We start from the raw sequence: 18,426 nt of genomic DNA on the forward strand, positions 1-18,426 counted from the left end.
TACAATGGAAGGCGAAGGCTTTGGTGGTGCTGGTATCCTAGGCACCAAGTCGCTGATAGGTACTTTCCTGTAAGTGCTACGCCGAGGATGATGATGAATACGGATAGATCTTGCCTCCAGAGAGAAAATGCGATGGATGGAGACGAAGTGAAGACCAAGTAAACACCAAAACCGTACCATTTCGTCCTAACTTGTGACTAGTCGTAAGGTATTCCCAGGATAACCTTGCATCGCTCGTAATATTGCAAACGTTGAAGAAGAAAGAAAATAGCAACCTCCCACAGAAAAGACGCCGAGGCTCGATGACGGGCATTGAGGTTAAGGGCTAGCATGGCCACGGGACTCGGCGTAGCGGACGATGATGGAAGGCAGCGACCCACTCCATCTTACTTTTGCATCATCAGCTGGACGAACTCGTTGTCTACGCCGTTGATTAGCTTCCACTCAAAATAGAGGCAAGAGATATTTGCATACAGTCAATCCGGCCATCGCCATCCTGGTCGGCCTCGCGGATCATCTCATCGACCTCGTCATCGGTGAGCTTCTCGCCGATGGAAGTCATGACGTGACGCAGCTCAGCGGCGGAAATAAAGCCGTTGTTATCGCGGTCGAACACCTGATCACAAATTAGTATAGGCTGGAAATTTCAACGACACTGCGACAGCATACCTTGAAAGCTTCACGAATCTCCTCCTCCGAGTCGGTGTCCTTCATTTTCCGAGCCATCATGGTGAGAAACTCTGCAGTCAATCGTCAGCCGTCAGCTTCTAGCTCCTCCGCCGCTCCACCAGGCGCATAGATAGGCACGTACCAGGGAAGTCAATAGTGCCGTTGTTGTCAGCATCAACCTCGTTAATCATGTCTTGAAGCTCAGACTCGGAAGGGTTCTGCCCCAGAGACCGCATGACGGTGCCCAGCTCCTTGGTGGTGATCTGGCCTGAACACGACGAGTCAATCTTCTGCGATATGCTTCCTTCCATGTCGCAAGAATATATAGGACGGCCTTGGTATGGATAATTCGAGAGCGATGCGATCATGCGTCACGTCGGGCGCCACGGGAGGCATGGGATACGGGGAATTGCGCAAAGAGCTTCAGAGACTCACCATCACCGTCCTTGTCCTATTCCGACTGTTAGCTCTAGTCGCAACGGCACCAGTGCAAGAACATATTAGAAAGGAGGGGAAAGCACTTACAAAGAGGGAGAAGGCCTCCTTAAACTCAGAGACCTGCTCTTCAGTAAGAGTATCAGCCTGCGATAGGTAGTTAGTGGACACGATCATCAGCCAGGAGGCAGCCTCTCAGCAAACACGCCCAGCGCGGGGCTAATGTTGTGAGGCTACGGCACCAAGGGAGCTAGCTAGTGGCATTGGTAGACAATAAGCGGGATGTTACTGACCATGTTGGAGAATTGCAATAACGATGGTGGTAAAGACAGCCAGGTGTGCGTCGACGCAGGTACGTGAGAATCTTGGTGTTGAGTTTCGAGACAAAGATGTCGCGGGAGAATACAAGGGTTGGCGGGGTCCTTTACGGTACCAAAGGCTGGCTGGAGCTTGAGGCAGAAAGGCGGCCAGGCGCTCCGTCGCGGCCTGTGGCTTACAAGCGTGAGTGACGCAGGGAGCGAATGACGGTAAGTATACAGTCTAAAATTGTGGAGAATTGGGCCTATTCCTACTGTATGTGTACAATTTTGGGAGGCTGGTGGCCATCGTTTCGGGGGCGTTACAGTGAGTTCCGGACATTATAGCACAGTGTGCCGTAGCCTGCGTTACCTCCTGTCTCAGGGTTGGTGTCGTAATGCGGCGGCGACTGGCCAGCCAGCCAAAGTTGGCCAGCCAGTTTCGACATCATGGGATCTGCGAACACAGGACTGTACGACTCTTGAACATTTTCATGACGCCCAACTCCATTCAATTCGAATTTCTTCCGCCTCTACATTCAGCCTGAGGCTCGCCGTCCTTCGCCCTCGCGTCCGCCATGTGGCGCGACCGCACGAACCTGTCCGTCTCCCATGATCTTGTCCAGTCATCATAGGCCTACACTGCTCTACACTACAGCTGCTGACTGCTCGACCAGCTACATCTCCTACCGACAGTCGTATGCGCACCATCCGACGTCGCGGAATAAGTATGCTGTTGGTATCTCCGGCCCCAGCAGCACACCGTACTCCGATAACTATGCGCCAGAGGACCGCCGCGGGCTCCTCTCGGCCGGCGCGTTCGAAGACGATGGCGACGCCGTGATAGAGATGGACCTACTGCCTCCACGCTGGGCAGACATCTCTGGCAACATAACCGATCTTCTTGCTGATATTGCGACCAAGGGCCACAGTTTGGACAAGCTGCATCAGAAGCATGTTCTACCCGGGTTTAATGATGATGAGGCAAAGAAGGTCGAGGAGAAGCAGATCGAGAAGCTCACGCAGGAGATCACTAAAGGGTTTCACGATTGCCATAGCTGTATTCAGCGTATTGAGCAGATGGTCCGCGAATCCAAACAGTCGGGCACCATCAGTAATGCGGAGGAGACAATGGCCAAGAATATCCAAATATCACTCGCCACGAGGGTACAGGATGCCAGCGCCAACTTCAGAAAGAAGCAGAGCACCTATCTCAAGAGTGAGCCCCCCCGGTTTCTATTTACGCCATCGTTGGCTAACGTTTCCCAGAACTTCGTGGCATGGGTGGGTTAGGGCCAGTTTCTCCTGGAGAGCGTTCCTCATCCCCTCAGCCCGGATCCTATCTAGATCCGTCTATACAGGAATCTGACGCCGATCGGTCGTTTTCTCAGTCAACTTTGCTAGCAGCATCCCAACAAAAGATGATGCACTCCAACGACGCCGTCATTGCACAACGAGAACGGGAGATCGAAGAGATCGCCCAGGGTATCATCGAGCTATCGGACCTCTTTAGGGATCTCCAAACAATGGTCATCGACCAGGGGACCATGTTGGACAGAATAGATTACAACGTTGAGCGCATGCACACAGACGTTATAAGTGCTGAGAAGGAAATCAAGGTCGCGTCAGGGTACCAGCGGAAGACGACCAAGAGGAAAATTATTCTGCTTCTTTTCCTGATTGTTGCAGGTCTGTTTATCCTCCTTCTGGTAAAACCTAAGAAGCGATAAGCGAATCTGGAGATGTGGCGATTTGAGCGTTGTTCATCCATGTACTAAAACGGTGTATAATCATTTCACGGGGAGACCAAGGAGCAAACGGGAGTCCTGGGGGTTTGACATTTTTTCTTCTTCGATAGATCCTATATCTCAACATGGCCATGTACTCAAAACTCCTTATCTGGTTGTTCAGATCCTGTGAACTCCTCGCCGTACGTCTTTTGAAACAAGACGGGGTATCGCTTCCAAGCTCCCAACCTCTGCTCCTCAACCAGCCTACTCATCTCGGGAAGGGCTGGCAGCACCTCAGAACCCCAAGCTCTGTCTACGAGATGCTTGACGTTCTCCGTCGTCACATCCTGGATGTCCCTTGAGTGATGTCTGCGACTAGGTACCTGTCCCAATACGATCCGAGACGCAATGGTAGACCGAATGACTTGTGTATCGATCAGGACACCATGATCACGGAGTGTGGCCAATATGCGGACACCGCACGCAATATCGAAGTCTGACACCCTCATTGCTGGGCCCTTCGTCAAAGCTGATGCTGTTGGGGTTCTGGTCAAAGTCTGATCGAATCCCCATCTTATGATGTTCCGTTGAAGGCGAGGATCAAAGAGTTTGTGAAGGGGGTGCTGAAGGTGCGTGAATGGTAAATCTGCTGGTATGTGCTGTGTATCCTCAACGTTGTCTTCCCCTGGCTCCTCTTCTTTCGGCTTGGGTATCGATTCATGTTTGGGAACGAAGCCAACACGCCCTGACCGTAGCTTAGCTTCCACCGTATCTACAGCTGGTCGAATGTTTTGTGGAATGTCGTGGCGGTAGATCGGGATTAGACCGCCGCATGGAGGTTTGAACAACTGGATAATCTCAAGGCTCAATTGCAACAGTTCCTCAAAGCGTCCTAGGCGACCGAGGCTGTAGATGAGAGACTCCCAGTATCGCAACGGAATAGCAACATTAAGAGAGGCAACTTTGCGGGTAATGTCGATCGCTCTGTCAAGCTGATAATCTGGTTTCTTGTGGGTAATCTTCCGTTTCCATCGGGTAGGGTGTTTCCCAACGCCCCAGAAAGCGCGCGTTAGCAACATGGACGCGTTCTTCTGCGTCATGTTGACCCCCAAGGCTCGCATGCGGTCGACGATAACCTTGGCTTTCCCTAGCTTTGTCGTGAGAAGAATGTCTCGTAGGAGAGTGTTCAGCTGGTCCAGATTGGCCTCGTTCTCAACAGCCCATTCAACACCCTGGAAGAGTTCTTCTCGCTCCCAGTCCCTCGCCTTGACGGCATCCACCATGATCATGCGGCGAGTCTCAATGTCATCGAACTCATCTGGGTGGACGTCGCTATGCAAGAGCCGGCTCAGCAGCTTGTCTTCGCCATTCTTAGCAAAGAAGACGAGTGCCTTGCAATAGGTCTGTGGCGCAATGCCTAGACCCAGCCTGTCTAATTGAGATAGTCGAGCTACAACGCCTTCAGCATTCGCCTCTCGAAGTGCAAGCGCCTGGAGTGACTGTGGTCCAATCATCTGTAACCCGATTCGATGCACAAAGTTGATGGCGAATTCCACAGATAACCAGGCGCTTGCAAACCATTTCGCGACGAAGCTATCGCGATAGATCCCTCGCTTTGGAAGATGCTTCAGGCCGGGCATGTCTTCAGAGTCGATTTCGCCCATGGTGCCCTGGCGATGCCCGACAAGTGAGCTCTCTCCAGGCGTGAGTTTGATCAGTGGATAGTATCGAGAAAGAAAATCCAGAAACGGCAGCGACCTTGACGAAGACGGGGTATCTCCGAGACGAACCAGCTGTTTACGCCAAGCACGCGCGAGCTGTGAGTTGCCCGAATCGTAGAGAACCGGGATGATGCGATCGTAGAGATTGCGCTCGGCACTGAATACATACATGGAGGTCAAGGTACTCTGGATTTCCGGTCTTGGGTCGGCGATAAAGTTGGAGAAAAGACCGCTCAGGACATCGGGCCCCGAGGGGAATTTTCGCGAAAGAACCACATGCCACTTCAATGCTTGATCATAAGCTTGCCTTTGGAGTAACGAATGAACAAAGCTAGCATAGAAGTCAGGCCATTTTTTGGAGAAGGCAGCCAAGCGGGGAACGTCTTGAAGTAACGTTTCCACCCTCGTGTCCCGGTCCAAAGCGGCATCGATGATTTCGTTCCGGATCTTGCTGCCATCGTCTTGAAGGATGAGATGAAGCGAATTTCTCTCCTTCAGCAGTTCAAAGCAAGCCCAGGTTCCCTCGTTTCCATGCTTGTGTCGCATATGGGTAAAGAGGCGCTTCCACGAAGTAAACTCATGAGGCACGAGCTCGGCTTCGCCTTTCAGAAGCGACTGAGCGACTCTCTTTGTGAACTCTTCACGTTCATGGAGTAAGCTTGTAGAAGAAAAGTACCGCCGCGCTCCGACCTGCCCTAGTCTACCCATGCCCGCAGGCTCCCGTGCGAAACTCCCAGAGCCCGGATTGTCCCTTAGGTTCCATCGTATCGGACGTGCGGAAGACCAGGTTCGACTTGAGGAGTCTCGGGGAGCAGGTAAACTGAAGATGGAGAGCGGGTACACTAAGGCAGGGAGGTGTCGAGTCTGATTTTCTTGGGAGGCAAATGTCGTCGTCCAGGTTCGAGTCCTCAATGATCTGTAGGTCGTGACTTGATTTTGCCGGATGCGCTGTAGGTTCGCTGGCATCCCTGTCAGTCGCGAGAAGAAGTCGCAATCGGAGGGTTTGTATCATAGCATTGGGCCTGATGACATCGTTAATTGCCTCATTAAGAGGGCAACGTGCTCTAGTGCCGGGCGTAGAGAATGTCGATTGTGGACGTCGAAGCTATTGAACTTTTTGGTTGGCAGCGCGTCCAGCTCGCGACCGCACGTGCACGGAACCGGAAGGTCACCGGCTGAGTCATCATGGGTCCATCTCCAATCACATTATGGCCTCACTTCCGAAGCCGAACTGCAATCCAAGCAATTGACCACCTCGAACCCACGAATCTCAACCTCTAGAGCCTCACACACGTCACTCTACAAACCGCCAAGATGGGGTAAGCTGAATCCTTTGGGCGACGTCAGTTGGAAAGCCGCAGCCTTCCTGCTGCGGCGCCAATGGCCTAGCCGGAGCTTCCAGGTGCAGAATCGTTTGTCACTGACGTCTTCTGCAGAATGGTCGACGCCAAAAACAAGGTGCCTTACCTCCAGCGCTTCTATCAGCAGGCGTACAAGGCTCACACTCGCGTTTGGATGATCGTACGGCCGACCCAATTCCCTCCATCCCCTCGGGAGACCTCGGCGACTGACCACATCACAGAACGCCCGCAGCCGTTGGTACATGACGCCTTACCTTCTCCTCCTCTGGGGATCTTTCGGAGGTTAGTGATCAATCACTACAGGCCATGAGGCTCTTTCTAACAAATTGGTAGCTACCATGTACGCTGGCGGCCGTAAGATCCTCGGACACAATAACTGGTTCGGCAACTAAGATGGAGCTGTTCAGCTCGGCTCTTTTCCTCGCCGAATAGGCGGCCGGAGAAGGGATGTGTATAAGAGGGTTTTGATAGATCGTCACAATCGAGTCTTCACAGCTCTATTCGACATCTGTAGCACTCCTTCAATATCTTGATTCTCCTTTGTCACATTGCTGTGAATTTTCATTACGTAGCTCCCCTTTACTCCATGTGTCTCTAAAATACATCGCACAGTTGTGAATTTGTTTAGCATGAAGAGTGTCGTAGACGGCCCTTCACTGCTCGCTAATGATATCGACTTGGCCCCCGGAGGTTTCCATGTTTGTGGGGCTGGGGCGCTGTCTCAAGGGCTGCGTAGTTAGAAGGTCATGTTCGAGGGTCAGAAGGTCATGTTCGAGATTCAAAAGGTCGGGTTCGACGATCAAAACCTGAGATTTGATGATCGGGGCTTCAGATTTGGCGATCGGGGCCTCAGGTTGGACGTTCGGGACCGCGGTTTCCTAATAACCCGTAGCACCCGGCGCCTTCTCGTCCTTTCGTAGACTCATCAACATCTCGCGGAACCGCTCCTTGCCAGATCCAGAAGCGCCCCCCTTGGCACCCTTGCCACTAACATCCACCAGCTTGGCAATACGGTCCCAGCTTGTGCCGCCAGATACGGCGTCGTCACGGTTAGCAAGGAACTTCTCGGCCTCCTTGCGCGTCTTCTCAATCTCCTTTTCCTTCTTAGCGTTGTAGTTATTGTAGAAGTCGTCAATATTGGCCTGCGCCTCCTTGATGGTCTCTTCTCGCTGGGCAGCAAACTGCTGGGCGCGCTTTTCGATTTGGGCGTCGCGGCGTTCGCGCCACTCCTTGATCACTTCAGGCTCGTCTTCGTCCTGGGAATATGCCTGAAAGCCGGAATTGTAGCTAACAGAGGGGCCAGTAATAGTATTTCCTCCAGGAGTAATACCAGTGCCCTATAAGGCAAAAGGTCAGCTTCAGTTCGACGGATATTTATTCTCGATAGCGGCTCACAGCAGACGGGCTAGCGAGATCAGGAAACTGGGATTCGAATGTCGACTGCGACTGTTCGCCTCCTCCTAGAAGGTCCCCGCTAGGCTCCGCGAGCGCCGATGCATCTTGCGCCGTCGCAAACTGGTTGGCGTCATCACCGAGAACAGCCTTCTCGCGGGCGAGGAAGTCGTCGGCCGAGGGTTCTGCAGAGGGGTTTTGGATATCGGTTTGCGCTATGGAATTTGGAAATTAATTACTGTAAGCCAGAAAGATGCCTCACGCAACTTACCACCCGAGTCGAAGTCCTCGAGAGATGGGAACCTGTCCGCCATATCGATAGGGGGTGTGGGATGCAATGCTCAGAGGTGGGTGTGTCGAGAAACTTTCAGTTGCGTTTTTGCGTCCGGATTCTTGGTTCTCGTCGGGGGTGGGTGCAAGAAGAGGAATCAGACAGTATATGAATCGACCAGCTGTGACTTGGAAGCCAACGGAGCTGGGTGTCGCAGTGTCCCTGATGAGGTGGAATCTGCCGGGCGGTGACCACGTTGGCCATGGGGATGTGGGTCCACTTCGTCTCACTATATTGCATAAACGCATGCAGTACCGAGCGCATAATGCAGATATCCAGCTTCTTGCTACATTTGAATGTTTATCACGGACCTTGAGCCTCCAAGGTTCTCAACCGCATTCATCGCATCACATTCAAGTACTGCTCACCATCGTCACGAGCCTTCAAGTTTGTGCGATCATCTACCTTTTCAAATAATTGGCGTGGGCGGAGACAGTTGGTTGCTGTGAGACATCGTGCGTTCTACCTGCAGATATCTTGCAGCTCTCGTACCTTAGCTGCTCTGCTGTAGAAGCTTCCTTGGAGCTACCCTCGGATATTAAGCCTGTCTGTAGTAGACGTCCAACCCCTCCCACTGCTCTTTTATACCATCCATCGCCTCGTTTTAGTCCATCTGCAGCCGCTCGGATCGGCGGCGGAGCACAAGGGGTAGCCCACTAGACAACATGGCTTACAACGACGATGCTGTTCTTGCGAGGCTCTCGGCCCTCAACGACAGCCATGACAGCATCGCTACGGCAGCCCAGTGGATTATGTTTCATAGGTAGAGCGACCCCAACATTGGTTTCCTCGGCTGATGCCTCCGATCAAGACACTGACAGACATTTCAGGAGACATGCTGACCGGACAGTCCAACTGTGGATGCAGAGGTTGAAGGATTCATCTGCCTCAAAGCGCTTAAGCCTTGTGTACCTAGCAAACGGTATGTTCCAAATACCTAACTGCCTTTTAGCTCTACTATTACTAACGTGAATGGGCTTCTCAGAGGTTGCTCAACAGTCTCGGATTCGTCACAAGGAAGATTTTATTATTGCCTTCTCTCCCGTGGTAGCAGAGGCGACAGCAGTTGCCTACAAGGGGGCGCCGACCGACATCCAAGGCAAGCTGAGGCGCGTCGTCGATGTGTGGAAGGATAGAACAATTTTTGAGCCCCCGATTCAGGCAGCCATCGAATCTCGGCTTGATGGTAAGGCGTCCTTCTGTTGACTTAATGAAGTGGACATAGCTTACATTACCGCACAGAACTTGATAAAGCCCGAGGAACTGCCAAGCACGGGTTCGGAGGCTCTCCTTTTGGCTCGGCTAGTGTACCTTCTGAATTTGCGCCACTGGTATCTGCTCATCAGAACGTGTCGAAACTCGGCATCCCGTTGAGGGCTACACTCTCCTCAGCAGACCAAGAATATGAGAAGCAAACGGACCCGTCAACGCCAGCCCCCTCCGCTCCCGTCTACGCCGCTCGCCTCAATGGCCTTTTGAAGACGCTGGCCAACGCCGAGAGTGCTGTTGCTGATTGTGTGAAGGCGAGAGAAGGTCTCGTCTCTGGACTGGAGAAGCTCTTAGAGTCGAGCCGAACCGCTTTGGAGCACGACAGGCAGGCTGCCGCAAAACTGTCCAAGAGGAAGCGAGATATCGAGGAGAAGAAGCAGCAGGTGGAACTGGGCATCATGCAGGCTTTGGGGTCGTCCGAGAATAATGGTTCCCCCGCGGAGGGGGGGTCAGCTAGCCCACCGCCCGAACCTGGCAGACCAGAGATGGAGGCTCTCACGCCACCTTCCATGGAGGCCTTCACACCACCACCTATGGAGGCCCTGACGCCACCTCCTATGGATCCTGAGCCGGCTGAGCCGCCCGAGGAACCCGAAAGCCGTCAGGCCGCTCCTGATAAATCGTCAGGTGCATCGGGTATGGAGATGCTGTCTAATCTGGCTTCCTCTTACCAGTCACTCCCTGTCTCGTCCAATGGTTCGAACAAGAGGCGACGTGTTGATGACAGCAGCGACTTCCCCGACCTTGAGGGCGACAGCGGGATCGATGCTGAAGTTGCTGCAATGCTTGAAGACGACTCAAAGTCGTGACGTGGATAGACGTTTAGGCCAGGCGGTGAGGGACTCGGGGACGTCAGAGCTGTACCAAATCATGATGTTGGATTCAATGTATTATCAAATGAGGTTTTGTGGCGGGCCATGTTTTTGCGGTTCTTCATGTCTAATACGTACCTAGGTAGGGTACGTTGCAAGAATCACTAAGGTAGCTAGGTACGAAGTACTAACTAGGTAAGGTAGGTACGGATAGTAGTACAGGCAGATCCAACGGCTCAGTTAGAACCAGATCAAGAACGAGTTACATAATACTATATTCCTTGCCAGAGGCAGCAATACTGTTTTTGTTGCCCAAAGTTTTGTTGCGCCAGTTTTGCTGCTGTCGTCCGTGTCATACCAGTCTAAAACTCTGTCGAGAATGGCGGGGTGCAATTGGGCGCATGTGTGCAGCAGCACACGGCCACAGCCGTACTTCCGACCGACACCGAGGGACGAGGGTCATCGAGGCTCGGAGCTCCACCCTTTTTTGTTTTTTGGCGTCGCCTGCATTCTATTTACATCCATCCATTATTATTCCGACCCGACCTCTTCACGCCCAGGAAATGCCGCTGCGATGACGGCATTGCGCACAACATCGCTCTGAGACTATCGTCGCAACGTGCCGACCCTCCATCACGGCGCTCTCACGCCCTTGAATTTTGGCCATTCACAGTCGATCATGCGCAATTGAGCGCTCCTCAGCCCATTAACCGCCATGATGTCGGGAGCGGTGCGAAGAGCGCTGCTCCCCCGAATCGCCGACAGCTCGCCTGCCTTGACACGGATCTCTTCGGCCTCCTTCAAGTCGACGCCCTTCTGCAGGCTTGATTCCAGTCTACCTTCGACCCGACTACTCCACACGCCGTCGAAGCCGCAGTCGCCGCTCCCCACCTTCTCAATCGCGGGCTTCCGAGCCTGTGCTAACGCCAACCCAACACGAGCTCTTTTCCTACCGCGCTCGGCACGATTACCGACGGCGTCGCGCTGCTTCTCTGTGTCCCCACGTCTACGAGAGCAGGCCAAGGCGACCGTGAAAGAGGAACCGAAGCAGCCCACAGACGAAGAATCCAAGGAAAACCCGCGGGATGACGGAGAGTTTCGCAAGAGCGACAGAGCGACCAAGGCGGCGCAAGTCAATCTCAGCGCGAAGCTATCCAAGGAAGGCAAAGGGCAGTCGAAAGCAGGATCAGGAGAGATCTTGAGACTTATCAAAATCGCCAAGCCAGAGATCCGATGGCTCGGCCTGGCCTTCGTCTTCCTGGTGATCTCTTCTAGTGTCACCATGTCTATCCCTTTCTCCGTCGGCCGTATCCTGGACATTTCGACAACAAAGGGCGACATTGAGGACATTGAGATTTTCGGTTTCACGCTTAAGCAGTTCTTCTTCAGTCTCGGTTGCATCCTCACCGTAGGGGCCATGGCCAACTTTGGACGCGTGATTCTTCTACGAATCGTGGGAGAGCGTGTTGTTGCCAGGCTCCGATCGCAGCTATATAGGAGGACTTACGTCCAGGATGCCGAATTCTTCGACGCCAATCGTGTGGGTGACCTAATCTCGCGCCTCAGCTCGGATACTGTCATTGTTGGCAAATCCGTCACCCAGAATTTGAGTGACGGTCTACGGGCACTTTTCAGCGGTGGTGCCGGCTTCGCCATCATGATCTGGACGAGCCCTCAGCTTACGGGCTTGCTTCTCCTCATGTTCCCCCCGATTGCTGTTGGCGCCTTCTTCTACGGAAGAGCCATTCGAAACGTCAGCAGATCCATCCAGAAAAATCTCGGAACACTCACAAAGATTGCGGAGGAGCGGCTGGGTAACATCAAGACGAGTCAGGCCTTTGTGGGCGAGGTTCAGGAAGTTGGACGGTACAACAAGCAGATCAGGAAGATCTTTGCCCTCGGTCGCAAAGAGTCCCTAATCGCTGCCACCTTCTTTGCCTCAACAGGCTGGGCAGGTAACATGACAGTCCTCGCCATGTTGATTGTAGGAGGTAGCTTCGTCCGATCTGGCAGCATGTCCCTGGGAGACTTGACCTCTTTCATGATGTACACCGCGTTCGCCGGATCCAGTCTATTTGGACTCTCCGGGTTCTACTCTGAACTCATGAAGGGCGTTGGCGCCGCGAGCCGACTCTTTGAGCTTCAGGACCGCAAGCCTGGAATTCACCAGACAACTGGCGTGCCGGTCAAGTCGGCCCAGGGTCCTATCAAATTCTCCGATGTTTCTTTTGCGTACCCGACGCGACCGGCAGTCAAGATATTTAACGGGCTCAACTTCGAGATACCGTCTGGCAGCAACGTCTGCGTTGTTGGTCCGTCCGGCGGCGGCAAGTCAACGGTAGCATCACTTCTACTACGGTTCTATAACCCTACATCTGGAACAGTCAGCATCAATGGTGTCGACATCTCCACCATGAATGTCAAGTCTCTAAGGAGACGCATTGGTATGGTGTCGCAGGAACCGGTCCTCTTTTCTGGCAGCATCGCCGAGAACATCAGCTACGGCAGACCTGAGGCGACGCGTGCGGAAATCATCTCCGCTGCTAGGAGAGCCAACTGCAACTTCATCAGCGACCTCCCGGATGGTCTGGAGACCCAGGTCGGTGCCAGAGGGTCGCAGCTCTCTGGCGGCCAGAAGCAACGCATTGCCATTGCCCGGGCTCTTCTCAAGGACCCAGACATTCTGATCCTGGACGAGGCCACGTCTGCCCTAGATGCCGAGTCGGAAACTTTAGTTAATGAAGCTCTCGCCAAGTTGCTCCGTGGGCACAACACGACCATTTCCATCGCTCACCGCCTGTCGACAATCAAGCGGTCCGATCAGATTATTGTTCTCAACAGTGAGGGCAAGGTGGCCGAGATCGGAAGCTACACTCAGCTTGCCGCGGACCCGGAGAGCGCGTTCAGCAAGCTTATGGAGTGGCAAATGAGCGGCGGCGATATCCCTGACAACAGGCGTCCAGAGGCGGCCCATATCACCGAGGCCGAAGAGCTAGAGCAGGACCTCGAGAGTGATGAGGGCGAAGAGGGCGAAGAGGAAGGAGAAACCGAGGGCAAGGGAGACAAGTTGCAGGCTGAGTCTAAGCGGTGATGAGTGAGGCAGGGGTGTCTCACTCGCTGGAGCCCCGAAACTTTATCACGACGGGAACTAGAATAAATACCCAAACTTACGCCAGTCATCTGTGAAGGACTGACAATATTTTTTTTAGAAAAAGTGCGACAGCACACATGTTGTAATTACAGAAGCCGGGGGAGCACTCCACTCGAACATGGGACTGGGTATATATTGACTAGATATTGCCTAAATCAAGGCGAAGATGGGAAGGGATGGCGCGTTTACGTCGAGTTGGGAGTGGTGAACTTTGTATAGTACATACCTTACTTAGATGGCCCTGTCCATATTCAGGAAACGAAGATCAGATGCTGTGTATTCTGGTTCCATGTCTGTGAGCCAACTTATCGGTTCCAATAGGCATCAAATTCCTGCTGATGGAATTGCGAGAGCCTAACGAGGCATCCATCTGTCACATGTCATTGGCTAGGGTACGATTCCTTGCGCGTCTCACCACGCTTAACTCACGCTGTTTGCTTCACTCCTCCGCCCTTGGCCTTGTGATCCATCAACAGGCAAATCCATCACCTCGACATCAAAATCCCATCGAGCGCATCGCCCGCAGGGTTTTGAAGGACCAGCAAGTCAGCCAAGCCAGGTAAAGTATTCACAACAAGTGTCGCCTCTCAGCCACCTTGGGGGGGCTACACCGAACTACCATCACCATGTCCATCGACAGTGAGAGCCAATTTGAGATTGACGGTGTCAAGCTCTACGCCAAAACATGGACAGTAAGACCTACCACAGATTGCTCCTCCAATACCCATCCAACGCACTTCTGACACACAAACCCCCAGCCCACCGGTCCCGTCAAGGCCAAACTCGTCTTTGTCCACGGGTATAGCGAGCACATCAACCGTTACAATGACTTCTTCCCCTCGCTTGCTGCCCAGGGCATCGAGGTCTTTGGCTGGGACCAGCGCGGCTGGGGCCGCAGCGTCACCAAGCCCTCGGAACGAGGTCTGACCGGCCCCACTGTCCAGGTCGTCGCCGACGTGGCCGCCTTTGTCAAGGACAAGCTCGCGCCGGCCGATGTGCCCCTCTTTGTCATGGGCCACTCCATGGGCGGCGGCGAGGTGTGTGCTCTGATGGGCGATCCCAAGTACGAGGACCTAGTGGGCCAGGTGCGCGGCTGGATCCTCGAGGCTCCCTTTATCGGCTTCAGCCCGGACTCGGAACCCAGCAGCCTCAAGGTCGTGCTAGGTCGGCTAGCGGCGCGGCTGCTCCCCAAGCAGCAGATGAAGAACGTGATTCCCGAGGAGTACCTTAGCCGCGACGTCGCCGTGGTCGAGTCGTTCAAGAAGGACCCACTGTGCCACAACACGGGGACGCTGGAGGGCCTGTCGTCGCTGCTGGACCGCACGGCGCTGCTCGCCTCGGGCACCGTCAGGGTGGGCAAGCATGTGCAGAGCCTATTCCTAGCGCACGGCACCGAGGACAAGACCTGCAGCTACGATGCGGCCTTCAAGTGGGTAGAGCAGCAGACCAATGTAGAAGACAAGGTCAGCAAGAGCTACGAGGGCGCGTATCACCAGCTGCATGCGGATCTGTGCAAGGACGAGTTTACGACGGATGTGGTGGACTTTATCACGAAGAGGAGCGGCTCGCAAGCGGCGGAGCCGATCGAAGCGAAGCTCTAAGGCCCTAGGAAAGGGTACTATGTCGCAGTAGGGCTAAGTATATGCAGTAACTTGGTGGTCTACTCAGGATGTCTAATACTCGCCTGATGATGCTTGGTGTCCACCGGAAGATGCCCGAGGTGACGGCCCAACAGCCAATCGGCAGACCTCGAGGTTCCAAAAGGGTTGGAGGTTCCGGTGACGCCCGAGTCATCAGGGCTGAACCGTTACAACGGCCCATAAGTTGCCGGGATCTGGGGAACTGGTTGACCAAAACATAAATAGAAAGGAGGGCGCCGCCATCTCAGCCTCATTCCAACCTCATTCCATCGATTTCACTCTCTGGGAGTGGGGTTCTGGTCGTCACCAACAAACCCCTCGAGTGAGGAAGGGGCCGAGAACACCAACGTAATGGAGAGAGAAAGAATGGAAACTGGCCCTCAAGGCCAAGTCTCCGATTTTCCGAGCAGCGGTGGCGCCTCAGCCAGACATCCCAGGGACTCGGAGTTAAGGCGAAGCGAGGAGGAGGCAGGAACTTGACACCCAGTGACCCAACACTCAAGTGAGGCAATGGACCCCTGGGCTGGGTGCGCTAATGCGGAGCAGCGATTATTATCTGATCACTGATCAGCTGTGGTTGGACGCCAGTGAGCCACATCAAATGATCACACTAACTTAGCACATCCAGATTCGGAGTTCTCTGCTCCTGAGTCCTGACCGCATCAGAATATCGCGACCGCTCGAGTTCTCGTACCCATCCAAACCGACGCGGCCTGATTGACGAGGCCAAGTGCGCAGCCCGCGATCCCACGAGCCCACGAGCCCACGAGCCCACGAGCCCACGAGCCCACGAGCCCACGATCCCGCAGAGCTTTCCACTACAATTGACTCGACGTCTCGGCCTTTTCTTTGTCTCCATCTCCCCAATCTCCCAACCCAGCCCGTGGGCCACTCAGTCGCCCCGAGACATTTTCACTCATCCGCCACGAACTGCGACATATTAATTGCAGTAGTATCTGAAGTCTGCGCCTACGGACACCACAGCCCTCACCATGACGCCAGACGCGAGCAACACCATCACTTACCACCCTTCGGTCTACCATCTCCAGCACATGGACCACCACGCCCGCAGCTCCTCGCGCTCGCCCACTCGCATTGCCTCCCACAGCACCGGCGTCGAGCCCGTCGCCGCTGGAGAGGAGCATGATGCCGTCGCCCGCCACCCAAATCCGGTTGCCACCGACGTCGAGAGCCAGGTCACGGCTGGCCGTAACTCGCGCTTCCCCCACGTGAGCCTGGAGAATGATCCCTACGGCCTGTCGTTTGCGTACAAGACCGAGTCCGACATTGCCCAGATCAAGGCGAACACGTCGCGTAAGAGGGATGCTGGCCTTGGCTGCTCGCCTGCCGCCGTGAGGCGCACAAATTCGGGCCGCAAGCTGCAGGGCTTCTATGAGAACCAGAATTCCGTTATCGAGCGCATGCTCAAGTCGGTTGAGGAGCACCGCGCTGAGGCCCGTCAGGAGGCCGGCGATGACCAGCTCAAGTTCCGCATCGCCGTCTACGGCTCCCTGGCTGCCAATGTTGTCCTCTCTGGCCTCCAGCTCTACGCCGCTATCTCGTCCGGCTCCCTCTCGCTCTTCACCACCATGGCCGATGCCGTCTTCGACCCGCTCAGCAACCTGACTCTCATCTTCTCCAACCGCGCCATCAAGCGCGTCGATGCGCGCCGCTTCCCCGCCGGCAAGGCTCGCCTCGAGACGGTGGGCAATATTGTCTTCTGCTTCCTTATGACGGCTGTGTCCTTCATCATCATTGCCTTCGCGGCCCAGGAGCTGGCCCAGGCCCACGGTTCCAAGGAGCTCTTCCTGCCGTCCGTCATTGCCGTGTGCGTCGCCTTCGCCACTAAGCTATCTCTCTTCTTCTACTGCTGGGCCATCAAGGACAAGTACAGCCAGGTCAACATTCTGTGGCAGGATCACCGGAACGACCTCCTCATCAACGGGTTCGGTATTTTGACCTCGGTAGGGGGCTCCAAGCTCAAGTGGTGGATCGACCCCATGGGCGCCATCGTGCTGTCGGTGCTCATCTCTGGCATCTGGCTACGCACCGCGTTTGGCGAGTTCATGCTGCTCGTCGGCGTCGCCTCATCGGTCGACACGCAGCAGCTCATCACCTACGTCTGCCTCACGCACTCGGATGCCATCCAGGGTATCGACACGGTGCGCGTCTATCATTCGGGCCCGCGCCTCATCGCCGAGGTCGACATTGTCATGGACCCGGCCGGCACGCTCATGGACACGCACGACGTGGCAGAGGCCCTGCAGTTCAAGCTCGAGAGCCTCCCGGACATTGAGCGGGCATACGTCCACATTGACTACGAGACGACGCACAAGCCCGAGCATGCGGTCAAGAAGGATCTGTAGACTTGTGGCGGAAGGATGGTGGCCAGTGGTTTTACAATGCCACAGTCGGCAGCATTTCTGTAAATTCCAAAAGGTAATATGTTATCTAGCGAAGCTGGCGGTTTTCGTTTGAGCCTTGCACACCAATTCACACTCAACTCTGCTCGAGCTCCCCTCGTCGACATTGGCCCGTCCGTCTCTGCCACACCTAGATCTGCAACACGGTAGCAACGCTCGCGTACGCGTACGCGTACGCACAAAGGTCGTGTGACCAGCCACACTTTCCTAGCGGAGCAATGTACCCAACGAGGTCACTCGGGGGTAGTACTTCGCAGCAGCGTTCCTGGTCCCTTGTGTTCCGACAATGACGGAATGCTCTGCGGGGATGCGGGGTGCAACTCCGTGGAGAGCGCTCGGTGGCCACGACGTCAGGTGGCTTGAGTCGGACATGGTTTCATGAGGCTCGGCAATTCGTGTTTGTAGAGGTCAATTGCTCCACCTGTAGGACAGAAGACGCCCCCCGAGTGCTACGAGTGTTACGAGTAGTAGCTACAATGGCGAGAAAGAAAAATACCAAACAGCCAGGCGGTAGGGGAATTCCAGACTGCTCCAAGCTATTAGTCAGGGTGAGAAGAGCAATTGGCGAGAGGAAGCTTCCATGCCGTGTGGCGTAAAGTACGGAGGTTGAAGGATGAGCATCACGTTCGCGTCGTCATTGGCGAGGTGAGCTGGGCAGCTACCTATCTAGGTAGGTAGGAATTGACGCTGGATGCTCGACAGCATGAAAGCATATTGAGCGAGGCAATATTGACAAGGCAATTGGCACCAACAGACCAAGCTGCAGAAGGCCGTGGGCGGAGGTCGCATTGATGTGGCTGCATGCAGCAATGTCGTTAATCAAGGGTCGGCGGTCGAGGCTATTTCGCCGCCTCGTGTTATTACATGATATATTATTATTCTCAGGTGGTATGGATGGCTGCGCATCGATGGTGCACTGCAGCACTGCAGGAGACGCAAGAGCGACGACACTCCAACGCTCCCCCTCCCTCTCTGCCGCTGCACCATCTTTTCCTCGCCCGCCCCGAGCCTCTTTTCTCTTCCTCGACTTCATCCATCTCCATATCACTTACGAGTAGTACTTATCCCTCCCCCCCAGGCGCAGCACTAGCATCCCAGGTCTTTATTCCCGGTGCCTGCTGCCGGACTCCATGGGTCGCCAGCTCTCCCGCCTATAGTGCTCCCCATCCCCGCCATCCCATCTTCCGCAAAGGCCA

The 18,426-nt window shown here is 54.6% G+C and overlaps 9 protein-coding genes across 9 annotated transcripts; 6 read left to right on the plus strand and 3 right to left on the minus strand.

Annotated features, from left to right (window-relative positions):
- Positions 1-386: 386 nt before the first annotated feature.
- Positions 387-1,400, minus strand: CMD1 (calmodulin; the record flags this gene model as incomplete). Its single annotated transcript, XM_083192900.1, has 7 exons — positions 387-421; positions 475-616; positions 670-740; positions 812-937; positions 1,105-1,120; positions 1,195-1,251; positions 1,398-1,400. The coding sequence occupies 7 exons, from the start codon at positions 1,398-1,400 to the stop codon at positions 387-389; spliced, it is 450 nt and encodes a 149-aa protein (XP_083051957.1).
- Positions 1,401-1,978: 578 nt separating this feature from the next.
- tlg2 (t-SNARE syntaxin TLG2) lies at positions 1,979-3,130 on the plus strand (the record flags this gene model as incomplete). The annotated part of the gene is made up of 3 exons (XM_083192901.1): positions 1,979-2,001; positions 2,078-2,619; positions 2,670-3,130. 3 exons carry the CDS (start codon positions 1,979-1,981, stop codon positions 3,128-3,130), a joined length of 1,026 nt encoding a protein of 341 aa, XP_083051958.1.
- A 155-nt stretch (positions 3,131-3,285) lies between these two features.
- Positions 3,286-5,559, minus strand: ACO1O0_003448 (uncharacterized protein; the record flags this gene model as incomplete). The annotated part of the gene is made up of 1 exon (XM_083192902.1): positions 3,286-5,559. One exon carries the CDS (start codon positions 5,557-5,559, stop codon positions 3,286-3,288), a length of 2,274 nt encoding a protein of 757 aa, XP_083051959.1.
- Positions 5,560-6,288: 729 nt separating this feature from the next.
- ACO1O0_003449 (cytochrome c oxidase subunit 7) lies at positions 6,289-6,604 on the plus strand (the record flags this gene model as incomplete). The annotated part of the gene is made up of 3 exons (XM_083192903.1): positions 6,289-6,372; positions 6,434-6,494; positions 6,546-6,604. 3 exons carry the CDS (start codon positions 6,289-6,291, stop codon positions 6,602-6,604), a joined length of 204 nt encoding a protein of 67 aa, XP_083051960.1.
- Positions 6,605-7,090: 486 nt separating this feature from the next.
- Positions 7,091-7,918, minus strand: clc1 (clathrin light chain CLC1; the record flags this gene model as incomplete). Its single annotated transcript, XM_083192904.1, has 3 exons — positions 7,091-7,549; positions 7,608-7,789; positions 7,876-7,918. 3 exons carry the CDS (start codon positions 7,916-7,918, stop codon positions 7,091-7,093), a joined length of 684 nt encoding a protein of 227 aa, XP_083051961.1.
- Positions 7,919-8,796: 878 nt separating this feature from the next.
- ACO1O0_003451 (RNA polymerase II-binding domain-containing protein) lies at positions 8,797-10,013 on the plus strand (the record flags this gene model as incomplete). Its single annotated transcript, XM_083192905.1, has 3 exons — positions 8,797-8,857; positions 8,921-9,121; positions 9,178-10,013. The coding sequence occupies 3 exons, from the start codon at positions 8,797-8,799 to the stop codon at positions 10,011-10,013; spliced, it is 1,098 nt and encodes a 365-aa protein (XP_083051962.1).
- Positions 10,014-10,734: 721 nt separating this feature from the next.
- MDL1 (ATP-binding cassette permease mdr2) lies at positions 10,735-13,107 on the plus strand (the record flags this gene model as incomplete). Its single annotated transcript, XM_083192906.1, has 1 exon — positions 10,735-13,107. The coding sequence occupies one exon, from the start codon at positions 10,735-10,737 to the stop codon at positions 13,105-13,107; it is 2,373 nt and encodes a 790-aa protein (XP_083051963.1).
- Positions 13,108-13,793: 686 nt separating this feature from the next.
- Positions 13,794-14,768, plus strand: ACO1O0_003453 (Alpha/Beta hydrolase protein; the record flags this gene model as incomplete). Its single annotated transcript, XM_083192907.1, has 2 exons — positions 13,794-13,859; positions 13,926-14,768. The coding sequence occupies 2 exons, from the start codon at positions 13,794-13,796 to the stop codon at positions 14,766-14,768; spliced, it is 909 nt and encodes a 302-aa protein (XP_083051964.1).
- A 1,031-nt stretch (positions 14,769-15,799) lies between these two features.
- ACO1O0_003454 (cation efflux family-domain-containing protein) lies at positions 15,800-17,173 on the plus strand (the record flags this gene model as incomplete). The annotated part of the gene is made up of 1 exon (XM_083192908.1): positions 15,800-17,173. One exon carries the CDS (start codon positions 15,800-15,802, stop codon positions 17,171-17,173), a length of 1,374 nt encoding a protein of 457 aa, XP_083051965.1.
- Positions 17,174-18,426: the final 1,253 nt, after the last annotated feature.

Source organism: Amphichorda felina (genome assembly GCF_050947745.1).
Source record: "Amphichorda felina strain 45539 chromosome Unknown scaffold_3, whole genome shotgun sequence".
Lineage (NCBI taxonomy): Eukaryota > Fungi > Ascomycota > Sordariomycetes > Hypocreales > Bionectriaceae > Amphichorda > Amphichorda felina.